At 43.5% G+C, this 15511-nt stretch overlaps 1 protein-coding gene across 22 annotated transcripts in view; it reads right to left on the reverse strand.

The window, feature by feature from the left end:
- The window catches only part of CADPS (calcium dependent secretion activator), a 438674-nt gene that overhangs the window by 192922 nt on the left and 230241 nt on the right, over window positions 1-15511 (reverse strand). For all 22 annotated transcript variants that reach the window (XM_077325020.1, XM_077325018.1, XM_077325022.1 and 19 more), the window contains exon 11: window positions 1145-1253. In XM_077325020.1, the coding sequence (XP_077181135.1) occupies window positions 1145-1253 (109 nt within the window). The remainder of the gene's footprint in view (window positions 1-1144; window positions 1254-15511) is intronic.

Below are 15511 nucleotides of genomic sequence, written 5' to 3' on the forward strand. Positions count from 1 at the left end.
AACAAAACGACTCTTATTCCAGAGTTATAACATTGTTAGAGTCTGGAAGCAAAACACTGTTTGCAGGCAGACAAAGAAGGAGGTGTGTTGACAGTATTTGTTGGGTCAATTAAGTCGGGTCAACTATTATTAAGGAACACTCAGTCTATCTGCAATGGTCAAGGGCAGTTACATTCTCCATACCTGTTTTTGCAGTGCAGGTGCTTAATGGGATGGAGAAGATCAGGACTCCTCTATCTGTACGTTCTTGGTTTTCTGGGTGAGACCAATCTGGCTCCAAGCCTTGGCCCCTCAAACCATGTAGAGCTGTGGCTTCTCCTTGCCAAGCATTTGCTAGTGCTTAATGAAGATGTTCAATGTCCTATCGCCCAAGTTGTGAGGTTGTTGGGTCAAAGCTAACGGCACCTCTTAAAGGTTCCTATCCAAACCCTACAAAGGCACCACAGTTCAGGTTTCAGGTTTGAGATTTACCTCGTCACCCTGTTAACTGATGCCTTGGGTTGTTCACGGAAGCTTTATCCCTACCACTTCACCAACTTTAGTGCACTGCTCTGGTCCCATCCCATCCCATGTCTCCATCACCACTATGACTGCTAAGCCCTTCCCCAATGGTCTTTAAGTAATAGGAAAGTATACTGTCCATTCGGGAAAGAATGCCATCTTGCCAAAATCCCCATAGCAGGAGATACTGCGAGAGAGAAGCATCTTTCTTTCCTTATTTCTCTCAAAGCACAGGGCTTCTGCTGCCCAACGTTCAGAGATTGCTCACCAGTTCAAGGCTGGAAGAAAGAACTGTGTCACTTCTCTTTTCTCTGAATCGGTGATCTCATCCTGGGGACAGATGAGGACGAAAGATGGCCCTACCCGCTTTGGCAATCAAGCAATTGCCCACGGCTACAATTCATAGATTGTTATCAATGGGAAGGCCTAGACAATTTTATTAATTACATGGAAGCATGCGGCACAGAAATCACTAGGACTTATCACATAATATGGCTAGCACCAGAAGGCCCACTAGGGTATCATTTAAGAAGACACCCTCCTGCAGTAAGAGCTTCGCATCGAAGTGCATGGGAAGAGAAAGGAGCTGTAATTAGGAGGTCTATAACTGTTCAGCAAACAAACAGTCAGCTGTCTTGTTTACCTGGCTGTGGGTCTGTGTAGTCCACTGTGTATCCGTCAAGCTGCAGCAGCTCTTGAGGCTCGGCTTTTTTCTCTCGGTAACTGCACATAGCAAACGTATATTGGCTAACCTGCAGGGAATCATAAAGCTCAGCATCAAGCAAACTAGAGTAGGCGTTTCTGAAGCGGCAAATAGTTGCACATTCCCATTTTTTAAAAAATCTCAGTTGCAAAGCTAATGCGTGCAATCCCTCCACTGTCACAATCTGTTTCCTGCAATAGAATAGCGCAGATTTCTGCCCCACGGAGGGAGACTTTTCATCTTAAGGGCGCAACGTGATGCAGTGTTGTGGCCTCTTGATTAGTGAGCGCTCCTTGAAGCATTCTTTCATGCCAAGCAGCCTTTGGATGGGGGGCTTTGAGAGACAAGGATGGAAAATGGGAAATAAATTGAACAGGTAGGTATAGAAGAAGAAGAGGAAGAGTTGGTTCTTATATGCTGCTTTTCTCTAGCTGAAGGAGGCTCAAAGCAGCTTACAGTCACCTTCCCTTTCCTCTCCCCACAACAGACACCCTGTGAGGTGGGTGAGACTGAGAGAGCCCTGATCTTACTGCTCGGTCAGAACAGTTTTATCAATGCCGTGGAGAGTCCAAGGTCACCCAGCTGGTTGCATGCGGGGGAGTGCAGAATCGAACCCAGCATGCCAGATTAGAAGTCCGCACTCCTAAGCACTGCACCAAACTGGCTCTCCTAGGCTAATGGTGCCAGTAGCCTGTGGTCAAGAGTGGTCTAGGAACAAAACTATTGTTCTAAGTATGCCACTTTACACTTTATGCTTTTCAAGAATCCACCCAAGTTGTGAATAAGGTGTGAATATATTTGAAAACACAACCTTTTCAGAAAAATAGGATTGCTTCCATCTTATGGCTAAGCGTACAGCTGGTGGCCAAACAGGGTTTGTTGATCTGCTGTCTATGGAAGGCCCTGATCGTCCTGAAATAAGTCTGTTGCATTGCACAATGGAATGGCAGAGTGGAAGTATTCTTGCATCAGACATGCTCTGGATTAAATATTAATCTGTATGCCCTTATAAGTTCAAAGGAAACTAGTGATCGTCCATGGGCACTTGGTACTTGTGGTCTCAATGACCTTGCTGATATGGAACAGAATGTTACTTAGCACACATGGCCTACCACGGTGCCTCCCAACATGTTTAGAATCATCAGCTCTTCAGTAAGGGAACAGCAAGATAATTTGATCCCCTGGTAACAGCTCTTTATAGGTTAGTACATTGTGGCGCAGGGTGGTAAGGCAGCAGAAATGCTGTCTGAAGCTGTCTGCCCATGAGGCTGGGAGTTCAATCCCAGCAGCCAGCTCAAGGTTGACTCAGCCTTCCATCCTTCCGAGGTCGGTAAAATGAGTACCCAGCTTGCTGGGGGGTAAACGGTAATGACTGGGGAAGGCACTGGCAAACACCCCATATTGAGTTTGCCAAGAAAATGCTAGAGGGCATCACCCCAAGGGTCAGACATGACCCGGTGCTTGCACAGGGGATACCTTTACCTTTACATGTGTCCTTCATTTGTCAGATTTTTTTTTTTTTACTTCCAGACAACATTCTAAACATAACCACACATTATGTCCCCCCCCCAGGTCCATGCAATTCCTGTGTGTCTGTGGGTTATTTGTTTAATTCATTAATATTCCACATTTTTCTCCAATGGGGAACCAAAATGGCTTTCAGTATTCTCCTCTCTTTTATTCAGAACCATGCTATGAGTTAGGTTAAGGTGAGATCCCAAGATCACACAGTGTGCTTCCGTGGCACAGGTGGGGATTTGAACCTGGGTCTTTCAGATACTATTTTGACAGTCCTCCCACACATCCAATTCTCAGACAACACGGATCTGATTATTCTTGGGCTCAACGTTTGCTCAAAGTCTGTAAATTAAATATGCAGTATTATTAAAGTATTCCTGGCTCATATACGGGGATATAGTTCTTCAAAGGTGATAAACATAGTATTTGCCTTTTATACACCCTGCCCTCTCTTGTCTACAGAGAGCATCGAAGACAAGACAGACACGTGGAAATATTCCGGAACAGCACGGAAAGAGACATTTGGAGTGATTTAAAAAAAATACTAACACCTGAAATTCTTAGCGTTCCCTTGCACCATAGTTTTACATGTTTTGAAGTATGCACACTTGTTTCAGGTTTCTTTTTTAACAACTGCTTTTGAAAATGAGAAGAGCCTCTTGTGGCGCAGAGTGGTAAGGCAGCCGTCTGAAAGCTTTGCCCATGAGGCTGGGAGTTCAATCCCAGCAGCCGGCTCAAGGTTGACTCAGCCTTCCATCCTTCCGAGGTCGGTAAAATGAGTACCCAGCTTGCTGGGGGGTAAACGGTAATGACTGGGGAAGGCACTGGCAAACCACCCCGTATTGAGTCTGCCATGAAAACGCTAGAGGGCGTCACCCCAAGGGTCAGACATGACTCGGTGCTTGCACAGGGGATACCTTTACCTTTACCTTTACCTTTATCTTTGAAAATGAGAGTTCTCGTGCTTTGAAAACTGATATCATTCATTCAGATAGTTCCAGGGTGACACGCTGTCAGGAACAATGTGAGCTAAATTGCAGGTCATATGAAAGCTATCTTAAAGCCCCATAGATCTATGTGGTGGTTGTCACTGGTCCTGTAAATCAGGGATAGTCAACCTGTGGTCCTCCAGATGTCCATGGACTACAATTCCCATGAGCCCCTGCCAGCATTTGCTGGCAGGGGCTCATGGGAATTGTAGTCCATGGACATCTGGAGGACCACAGGTTGACTACCCCTGCTGTAAATGGCAGCTCTTACTCTCCTCTGAGTTGATCTGCATGCCATTCAACATTTAATGTCAAATTCTTGACGGTGGCCTCTTTCATCAGTTGTGAGGGCTTTGGCATAGCCGTTAGGGGCCCATCAGGCTGCATCAAGTCCCAGCTTGTGCTTAACATTTTCAAAACCAGGATGGACTAGAACGCCGGTTAGAAAGCAAAGGATTTTCCTGTGCTCTAGGCTAGGAAGTCACAGGGAAATTTACTGTCAAATGATTTCAAAATGACTTTGTTAAGGTTGTGTCACATTCCCGATTCCTTACATAATTATATTGGTTTAGACATTTCCTTGACCTCTGGAAAAAAAAAACGACAACTTTGACATCGGATGGTTTCTTAAAATTCTTGTATCAATGGATTGTGTTTGTCATTTTGGAGGAATAAGGAAAAGGACGGAGGAAATCCCCTCAGACACATGGAGTCGGACCAGATGTGAGTATCTGCCAGCCATAGTAGAAAGAGAGTTATGACGCTTCCCTTCAAATTACACAAAAATGGCTACTATGAGCAAAAACGCATGTGAAATTTATACATTCATGTTCCTTGATACTACAGAGAATAAAAGCTCTGCATTTAAAGAGGCTGCTGTGATAGTCTTTTCAAGCAAGCTACAAGAATTCAATGATATACTGCCCCCCACTGGCTTCTAAAAAGTATTAACACTTGCAACCCCTAACTTTGTTGACCATTTTCACCATTATGCCTGCTGACATTTCTGTCCAAAAACACCCCCTCCCTCCCAAAAAGGGAAGAAGACTAACTAATTTTTAATCCTGTCTTCCATCAGAATTCTTATAATAATTCTTCTGCAGGGCCTGAAAGACATAATTCTTCTGCCAGGCCAGGGGTAGTCAAGCTGCGGCCCTCCAGATGTCCATGGACTACAATTCCAATGAACCCCTGCCAGCAAATGCAGGGGTTCATGGGAATTGTAGTCCATGGACATCTGGAGGGCCGCAGCTTGACTTCCCCTGTGCCAGGCATTCGGTTGAGGCTGAGTGGAGGAACATCAATCGAGTTCCCCCCTCGAACCAACCCCACCTTTGGTGGGAAGTGGCCTTTCCAGCCATTGCATGGCAGGGGGAGGGGGTGGTTAGTTGGGGTTGTTTATTTTATTTTATTGGTTTGGTTTCAATTATATTTTATTGTTAACTGCTCCAAGTAGGCTAGCCCAGAGGGGCTGTATATAAGTCCAATAATAAATAACAATAATAACACACCAGAACATTGTCTTCAGTTTTTGTCTCCTGGATTCATTACATGATCATTAAAACAGTTTCCCCAGAAGTTAAGCAGTTCCTGGGTTCTACTGGAATGTTGCACCAGTGAAAAATAAAAACTACTTATTCTAAAACCAGTCAGAAATATTACCCTTTTTGGCAATACACAGTTCTAAGCAATTGTCCCACCCGCAGGTTTGGTTCTCGGTGAGTCTCTCCAGTTCCCAGTTATTTGATTTTGCCGAAAAGAAAGATGGCTGATCTTGTAACAGGAAGAGACATGCTGTTGCCGGCTTTCAAAATTAGTCCCTGAACAAGAAGCTTGTGGTTACTTTTTACGTCAACCCCAACAGTTCTGATGAAATTTTAGCTCTGTAGTTAAAAAGGACAGGCAAAAATCAATTGATCTATATCATGTTATATTTTAAGTGATGTGTACACCATTTCTTAATTTATTTCATTCTCTGTTCTGGCCCCCACCTGGTGGAATGAGCTCCCAGAGGAGATCAGGGCCCTGACGGAGCTTAAACAGTTCCGCAGGGCCTGCAAAAAGGAGCTCCTCCACCAGGCATTTGGCCGAGACCAGACGTAATCAATCAGCGACCAAGGGCCCCTGCTCCCCCCCCCCTCAGAATCCCATCAATAAGCCCTGGACCTGTTTGTATTACTATATTGTTTACTGTTATACTGTGTTGTTATTTGGTTACAATTATTAGTTATCAGTTATACATGTTCTACAGACTGTTTTATGTATTGTTCTCTGTTATAATGTAAACCGCCCTGAGCCTCCGGGGAGGGTGGTATAGAAGTATGATAAATAAATAAATAAATAAATAAATAAATAAATAAATAAAAGTAAAGGGTGCAAGCACCGAGTCATGTCTGACCCTTGGGGTGACGCCCTCTAGCGTTTTCATGGCAGACTCAATACGGGGTGGTTTGCCAGTGCCTTCCCCAGTCATTACCATTGACCCCCCAGCAAGCTGGGTACTCATTTTACTGACCTTGGAATGATGGAAGGCTGAGTCAACCTTGAGCCGGCTGCTGGGATTGAACTCCCAGCCTCATGGACCACTCCTATCCATAGCCCTTCCCAAGCCTCACTGGCAGTCTTCAAGCAAAGGTTCAATACACACTTTTCTTGGATGCTTTAGGATGCTTAGGGCTGATCCTGTGTTAATCAGGGGGTTGGACTAGATGGCCTGTATGGCCCCTTCCAACTCTATGATTCTATGATTCTATGATGGCTGCCTCATGTGTACATTTTCCTTGTGTCTTTGCCTTCTTCAGCTCTGAGAGAAATGTATCACATTTTTCCCTCCTTGGCTTTTATCCAGTAGATATTTCTCACACTCACACTCATTTTCTGTCCCACTCATTATACCTGCAAGTAAACCCTTGGCCATTAAAGAGCTAGTTTGGTGTAGTGGCTAGGAGTGCGGACTTCTAATCTGGCATGCCGGGTTCGATTCTGCACTCCCCCACATGCAACCAGCTGGATGACCTTTGGCTCACCACAGCACTGATAAAGCTGTTCTGATTGAGCAGTAATATCAGGGCTCTCTCAGCCTCACCTCCCTCACAGGGTGTCTGTTGTGGGGAGAGGAAAGGGAAGGCGACTGTAAGCCACTTTGAGACTTCTTCGGGTAGGAAAAAAGTGGCATATAAGAACCAACTCTTCTTCATCTCCTCCTGAGCAGGTTATAGATTCAACTGCTTATTGGGATAATATTTTGGACTGCACCTCATGCTCTCCCTTGAAGGCCAGGATGACACAACTACTCAACAATTTCCACCCCTTGACTCTTCCCCTTCCAGGCTCCTTTGCCCTTTCCTTTAGCATGGGCTCAGTTTCCGCATCCCCACTGCCTTGGTATGATTTGGGACTCCCCCCCCACCCACAGACACCTTTCTCCAAATAATTTTGTGGTCCTACTAAATTATAGAGAGCCTCTTGTGGCGCAGGGTGGTAAGGCAACTGACATGCTGTCTGAAGCTCTGACTTTGAGGCTGGGAGTTCGATCTCAGCAGCCGGCTCAAGGTTGACTCAGAGTTCCATCCTTCCGAGGTCGGTAAAATGAGTACCCAGCTTGCTGGGGGGTAAAACAGTAATGACTGGGGAAGGCACTGGCAAACCACCCCGTACTGAGCCTGCCATGAAAACGCTGGAGGGCGTCACCCCAAGGGTCAGACATGACCCGGTGCTTGCACAGGGGATACCTTTACTTTTACCTTTACTAAATTATAAATCGGTTATAACATTGCCCTCAGTCAGAATGAAGAGCGAATCAGTATGTGTAATGAGCAAAGGAGAGAACAAGTAAGCAAAAAGGGAAAAATATTGTCCTTCAATATGCAGTATGTTGCTGCCACCTCCTGGCCAAATACTGGAAATTACTGGAAATTATAACTGACTAATGTCTCTCTGACTCCCAGAATGCCTAAGCAGAATGATCAGTTCTCAGCATAGTGAAGAATGAGAGAAGACATTACATGTCCAAAGGCTGTTCATCCTTTATAATCTATTATTAACATCTGATCAGTGTTTCGTACGGCTGGCTACATACATTGCTTTCTAGAGGAGAATGTGATCTAAATACTTTCTTTCTAATTCTTTTTTCCAGCAAAGAAGTTGGACACCGCAACGAACTCTACAAATTGAATTTGTCAGCCTCTTGATTCAGCTCAAAAATCCATGATTTTGATTCACTTCAAACACTCAAAATACAACCTACTTACAGTTTATTAATATTTTCTATAGGGGGGTTAATTTCTGGATTAGGCAGCCATTTAGAATGAGTTTGTTGCTATTTTCAAACCTTTGGTATATCCTTGAACTAATTCAAATATATCCCTTGTTGATTAGTATAGTATATCATTTTACAAACCCTCAAAAAACAAAATTCATTCATAAATATTCCACAAATCACCATTCTCACAATATAAGTGGCCTTCCAGTGAAAACCAAACCGTTGCAAGGTCATGGGTAAATTTATGCTTCAATGCATTTTTTTGGTCTATGTCTTCCCTTGTGCAGTAGGAAAGTGCTGCTCCACCTGGCTTTTGGGAGGACATACAACTTAGGAAGTTGAATGTATAGGGCTTCCAGCCTCCAGGCGGTGGCTGGAGATCTCTGGTTATTACATCAGATCTCCAGGTGACAGACACAAGTTTCCTGGAGAAAATGGCCACTCTATGGCATTATACCTCACTGAGGTCCCTCTCCTCCCCAAACTCCACCCTTCTAAGACTCCACCACCCAAAACTTCAGGTATTTCCCCGTCTGGATTTGGCAACCCTATGAATCTATCTTCTTGTATGGACAAATAGTTGGGACTTGTTCTTTCTCCTTTTCTTGTATTTGTGTCCCCCTACTCCTAGTATGAGGGTAAGTGGTGAGGGGAGAGGGTAAGTGGTGATGGAAGTGAACAGAATACAGAAGGAAGAAAAGAGCAGGACATGATGGGGAGGGGGAGAGAGAAGAAAAGGGAGGAATAAAGGTCTTGTGAGTTTTCTTTCATTTGTCCCTTCCTAAAGATTGCAGGCTTCAATTCATCTCTGTCCTGTGACAACAAAAGAACTGGGTTGAGAGAGGTGAGGTGAAATGATGGGGAAAATGGTGGTGCTGCTGGTGGTATAGCATCTCATACTCCAGTGACTTCCAGAATGTTCCATGGCTGGCTTGCTTATGCACAGCTTCCCATGCAGGATTGCACAGCGATCCCAGAGATGAATCTTGAATTCTAGTACTGAAAGCTGAACAAAATTTTCTCAGTTTTAAAAATCTGCCAGACTGTCAGGACACGTTTTTGTTAGACACCACGTGATAGGAGGCCTAGGAGCAGCAGCATATAAGTACAATTAACTCACTGACTAAAAAAAATCTCGCCCTTCTCCCAAAGGCCCCAGGATGGGTCACAACAATAAAAAATAAGGTATAGAAAATAATCTAAAATAGAATCCGCAACATAATCTACTCACCCACCCTCCTTCCCTTGCAAGCAGCATAACACCCAGAGAAGCTAAACATTAAAGGCCTGTGTGAATCAGTGTGTTTTAAGGCAGTGGTCCCCAACCTTTTTATCACTGGGGACCACTCAACGCTTGACAATTTTACTGAGGCCCGGTGGGGGGGGATAGTTTACTCCTCTACTCTCAACCACTGCCCTAACGCTCTCTGATCGCTGTGGTAATGTTTAAACATCCCTTCAAAATAAGATACAGACATGCCACAACAATGAACATAAGGAACATTTTATTTTCATGGAAATTTTAACTCATGACAATGACAAATCAATGGGAACCCTGAGCTTGTTTCTCTGCAACGAGATAGTCCCATCTGGGAGTGATGGGAGACAATGACACCCAAAGTGTGTTGTAAAAGGCTGGGGGGATTGAAGCAAAGGGCCGGGGGGGGGGGAGAAGGCATCCTTCGCGGCCCACCTCCAATTAGTCGACGGACCACATGTCGCCCACAGGTTGGGGATCTCTATTTTAAGGCACCAAAGCCAATGTAATATAGGTGCCCAAAGAATCTCCAGAGGGAGGCTGTTCCAAAGTCTGGGGGCCGCCATCACAAAGGCCCTCCTGCATCTCTGAGAGGCAGAACTACAAGAAGGCCTTGTCCTTGAGAGCTCAGTGCTCAGGCAGGTCTGTATGAGAGAAGGTGCTCCTTCAGATAACTGAGGCCCAACCATATAGAGCTTCATATATTAACACCAACACCTTGAATTGGGCTCAGTAGTGAATCTGGGAGCCAGTGCAGAACTTTCAAAAACAGTGTGATGTGCATCCAGCCAGGAACTCCCCCACTGACCTTGATTTAGGGAGATAGAACATTTGTTTTCGTGACGTTATCCTACAAGGACATTTATTAAAGTGTTATGCATGTTTTAAAATGCACTTGCTAAAAAACCAAAATGACATCTTTGCAAGCTATGTACAACTCAAAAGAAGAGGAAAAGAAGGGAGGAAGCTGCCTGCCACCTGGCTGTTAATTCAAAAACTACTAATTTAGATTTGGCTTTGGAAGAAGATGTGGGAGGATTCCCTAAAGACGATCTGTTAAAGATTGTAGGAGAGCAGTGTCTACTCACTGCAGACACTGTTGTGGCTATTTATCAACAACTTCAATTAAGTTGGATGAGAGACAGCACTATAATAGTAAGCTTCCAAGTGCTGAAGTCATAGCAACAGTAAGTAAAGAGTTAAAAATCTTCATTAGGCAGAGACAGCTAGAGCAACAGGCTGCTCTGAGCATTCTGTCTTCCCTTATTATTATTATTATTATTATTATTATTATTATTAGATTTATTGAAGGGGATCAATTTGCATAATACTGAGGAACCATGAAATATATTTGTTTTGGTTAACTCACAGCTTGAGGGTTGTACATACTGTCCCAATGCAGCCAACATAGATGAAAATTCCTCCACTGTGAGACAGGACAGACTCCTGAGACCTCCAGAATCCAGCAAATGGACATGCTCAGAAACCACAGTTTTGGATAGCTCCCTACTGGTTTTACTTTCACCTTCTGTTAACCCTACAAACTGGCAGGTTTCTACTTGCTTCTCAACAGAAGTATTCCAATTTTTGGACCCAATTTCTCCAACCCCAAATTCAATTAATGCATTCAATGAAGCCAAGAGAAAAAGCTTAGCTTTATGTTTGACTGTAGAGAGAGAATTATTGTTGATACAGGTTATAAAACAACAGTTATCACAGGGATTAAGAGCTAACTGACATAATAACTTCCTGGTACTGAGTTATAGTCAAACCAATTTTAATTAAAGAAAGTTTCTGTCAAGATAGAACGATCTTATGAATACAGAAATTCTATTAACCACTTAAGAATTATTGCCCTTCAGGCATATAGAAGGGCTCCAGTATTTAACACTGAGATTATTCCATAAATATCTATAAACGTCTATTTATTCATTTTCTCATATCAGCTTCAATATTATCCAGTTGTTGCACTGTATTCTCTACATTTTTATTTGAAGAGAGAGAGAGAGACCACTTAGCCCGGAGGGTCCTTGAGTTATAGACCAAGATCTTGGGCTTGGCTGTTTTCCACCTGTGTCTCCCAGGTTCCTTATCTTTGAGAATGAATATGGCATTTGAACTTAATTGCTACACAAGATTTAATTATGATGACGTTAGCCATTCAGTCATGTCCAACTCTTGGCAATCCTATGGCACAGATGCCACCATGTCTTCTTATAGTTGGAGCCCAAGATTTATAACCCTGAATTCTAAGAAAAGTGTTTCTTCTGTCATTACATCTGAGGAACCTCAATCTATGAGTAGCTTGGACCAACCCTATTCCCACAATTCTGGGAGGTTTGACCTTTAGTCTGAATAATGTGAGATTCTGTGTCTACTCCCTGGTTGGGCATTGGTTATGTGCCTGTAGTGCATTATAGAGGTATTGATGCCCCCAAAATGGTCTTAAGCAAGCTTAGATGTTAATTTTCAATAGAATATAGCTGTTTATATTGTGTCAGGGAATTTTTAAATGTACATTCATGGAGTTGGTTTGTTTTTGTAAGATACTGTTGGTAGCAATTTTTCTGATTTTGAATGCCAGTTTACTGAGCAAACTCTTGATGGGATGTCTGGTTTCTGGAGGCTATTGCTGAAGTGGCTGATGGGAACCCACTTTTCTGAATTTCCTGCCCTGACCGTTTCCTGTTGCAATCATTCTATTTTGTTGATAAGTGAATTTTGTAAAACGTTTTCAAATAAATTTAAAAAAGGGGTTGAATAGGAGCTCAATACACATCCTCTGTGCATTTATCTAACGGCATAAATACGGATATATTTATAAGACACTGAATGATTGGTTTATCATCTTGGATGATCCGTTTTTAAAATTCAACTGAATAAAACTGTCAGCGTTAAAAGCTTCCTTGCTCACTCCAACCAGTGAGAAGCACAAGACGGATTTTGCCAGGCCCCTCTGGATTTATGATGCTGCGGACACATTTTCATTCCTAACCTCGGGGTCATATTCTGCCATCACTTTCACACTGCATAACTCAGAATTCACAGTGAGGTGACTAACAAGTCTGTGCCATGAAATTTGCATGCAATTAGCATTCTGTTCATCTCAGAGGGCACATTTCCTACCAAAGTGGTAGGTGATACACAGAACGACACATAGCAAAAATCACAAGAGAACATTGTATCTTCTGGACTTACTTTTTAAAAACATGCGTCTGAATTCTTTTTTTTTTCCCATTAAAAAAAATCCTCCCTCTCCACTACCTATTACTAAACCTCTTCCCAAACAATGACAGCAACCAGCAAAGAGCCCAGCTTTGCAAGACTAGGTCATTTTAAAACAATGAAGTCCATGGGGAAAAGGCCCATAGCTAGTGCTCATGGTTCAATTAATGTCCATGTGAAGGGCTTTGAGTCCTAGAACGAGGGAAATCTCCCCTCTCAAACCACAGAGAACTGCCATGGTAGATAATTCTGGACTGATGGCCCAACTCAGAGGAGGCTTCATCTCTAAATGGATGTATTTTAAAGCAGAATTGAAGACGCTAACAGATTGCTCGGCATGAATAATTTTTCAAACTATTATCTATTAAACGGGCATAAATGCTGCAGTCAGTGTGGAATGAATTCAGAGACAGCATCCCTACATTGCACTACATTACTTTACATTCGATTTTGACAATGAAAGCTTCCATCTGGACATATGCCAACAGTATCTACGTATACAAGTGAACACATCTGTACTCTGTGGCTGGAAAGGACCCAGAAGCCTACTGAATCCTCTTCCCGCTCTGAGCTTTTTAATCAGGACACTGAGCTAATTCCTACAAGTGATCCGTAACGCTTAAAAAATAGATAGCACAGGACTAAACAGTTGTTGCTTTTTAAAAACATTTTAACACAAAAATTATTTTTAAAAAAATATCACTTTGTTAGAATCCTATTTAAATCAGAGATAGGAAGCAGTACTTATTCTTCAGTACACCTGGAAATAAATGGTATATCTGCTTAAAAACTATGGCAAATTAGTCTCCAGCCTAGAACAACGTTGGAAGTCCAGAGGCACCTTTCAGACCAACAAATATACTCCAAAATAAACTTTGTTGGTCTTAAAGGAGCCACTGGACTTCAACTTTGTACTTTTGCTTCAGACCAAACTGAACCCATCTCTAAAGAGTAACTGATCGTTGAAATAGTACTGGTAAATTATGTACAAATATTTGACACTGTAAATATTCATCTGTGCAACACTCTTGAGAGGCAGGCTGATAGCACTTCCATCTTATTGATGGAAAAACTGAGGCTTAAGAATAAATAATGTGCCCGGGCCATAGAAGTCAGCCATGAATGCAATCCTGATATTTTAGTACGTTAAAGTGTTGTAGATCCCTTGTGCTTGATGGCTGAGCATCAACAGCACTTTGTAATAATTAACTGTACTTCTCTCACATGAACCATACATAGTTATCAACATCTTGGAGCCATAAGTGTCATTCCCTTTAACACAGGCTTAATGTGTGGACACGTGCCATTGAAGCTTTTCACAGAATCCAGGTAAGTAACACGGCTTGGTAAATAACATCCCTAAAGAGCCAGGACATTTTTCCCCTTCAAGTTGTTGGCAACCCTAGAACTGGATGTTTTTTAAATATATATATATTGCTACAGATGTGAGTTGACCATTCTTTTGTTAGGCTGTTTTATTTATTATTTATATATAATTTAATTTATACCCCGCTACTCCCAAACTGGCCCATGGTGGCTAACAATAGATAAAACCCCACAATAAAATCCCCATAAAAGAACAAAAATCCAAACAATCAATGGCAATAAAAAACAGAAAAATTGGCAGCGGGCTAAAATCCCACCCCAACCCAGCTCACAGAGAAAGCAAAGACACACCTTACTTGGTCAGGAGGGTAGAGCCCCGATCTTAGCTGGCCTAGCCTCAACCATAGACCTAGCAGAAGAGCTCCGTCTTGCAGGTCTTGTGGAACCGTGAGAGCTCCCTCAGGGTCTACAGCTCTGCCAGGAGCTCATTCCACCAGGTCAGGGTCAGGACCGAAAAGGCCCAGGCCCAGCGAGGCCAGACAAACTTCCCACAGACCAGGGATCTCCAGATAAATGGGGCCCTATCCTTGGATGGCCTTGAAGGTTAATTCCAAAACCTTGAACCTGATCCAGGCCACAGCTGGCAGCAAATGCAGTTGTCTCAGCACAGGTTGGATGTGGCTCTCCAAGAAGTACCTGTGAGGACTCTAGTAGCTGCATTCTGCACCAGCTGCAATTTCTGGGTCAAGGACAAGGGTAGGCCCACATAGAGCAAGTTACAGAAGTCTGGAGGTGATCATTGCATGAATCACAGGGGCCAAGTGGTCCAAAGACAGATAGGGTGCTAGTAGCTGTGCCTGGTGTAGATGGAAGAATGCTGAGCAGGCTACCTCTGTGACCTGGGCCTCCATAGTCAAAGAGGAGTCCAGAATCATTCACAAATTCCTTGCCGAGGGTACAATTTTGAGTGGGTAGGCATGCTTCCTGATCTGTCCTTTTCCTACCTAATCACTGGATCTCCATCTTTGAGGAGTTGAGTTTCAGGCAATTCTGCTCCAACCATCTAGCCACTGCTCCCAAGCATCTGGTGAATGACTCGGGGGGGGGGAGGGGGGAGTCTGGGCAGCCGCCCATGAGGAGATAGAGCTGAGTGTCATCCAGATATTGATAACAGCCCAGCCTGTAACTCTGGACCAGCTGGGCCAGAGGGTGCATATAGATGTTAAAAGAATAGGGGAGAGAACTGCTCCCTGTGGTACCTCAGGAGGTGCAGTTAAGAGATAATCCTTGATAGCTTTGTTAAGTACCTCATCAGAGCTTGGAGATGGTCAAAGGAGAGGCAGGTGTGCATGTGAAGAAACACAATTTTGGAAAATAAAGATGTAAACAGAGACTGATATAAGTGGGCGGTAGGGGTGCAGGATCTCCCTCTTTCTCTCTAGTGATCTGACACAAGTGTTAGGGTTACCATCCTCCAGGTGGTGGCTGGAGATCTCCCACTATTACAACTGATTTCCAGGCAACAGAGATCAGTTTACCTGGAGAAAATGGGTGATTTGGAAGGAGGACTCTATGACATTGTGCCTCAAACCTTGCCCCTCCTCAGGCTCCACCCCCAAATCACCAAGTATTTCCCAACATGGAGCTAGCAACCCAAGGTATAGAATCATAGAACCATGGAAGGACCATACAGGGCATCTAGTCCCCCACCACACACTCAATGCAGGATC

The sequence above is a fragment of the Paroedura picta genome, chromosome 3, assembly GCF_049243985.1.
Source record: "Paroedura picta isolate Pp20150507F chromosome 3, Ppicta_v3.0, whole genome shotgun sequence".
Taxonomy (NCBI): domain Eukaryota; kingdom Metazoa; phylum Chordata; class Lepidosauria; order Squamata; family Gekkonidae; genus Paroedura; species Paroedura picta.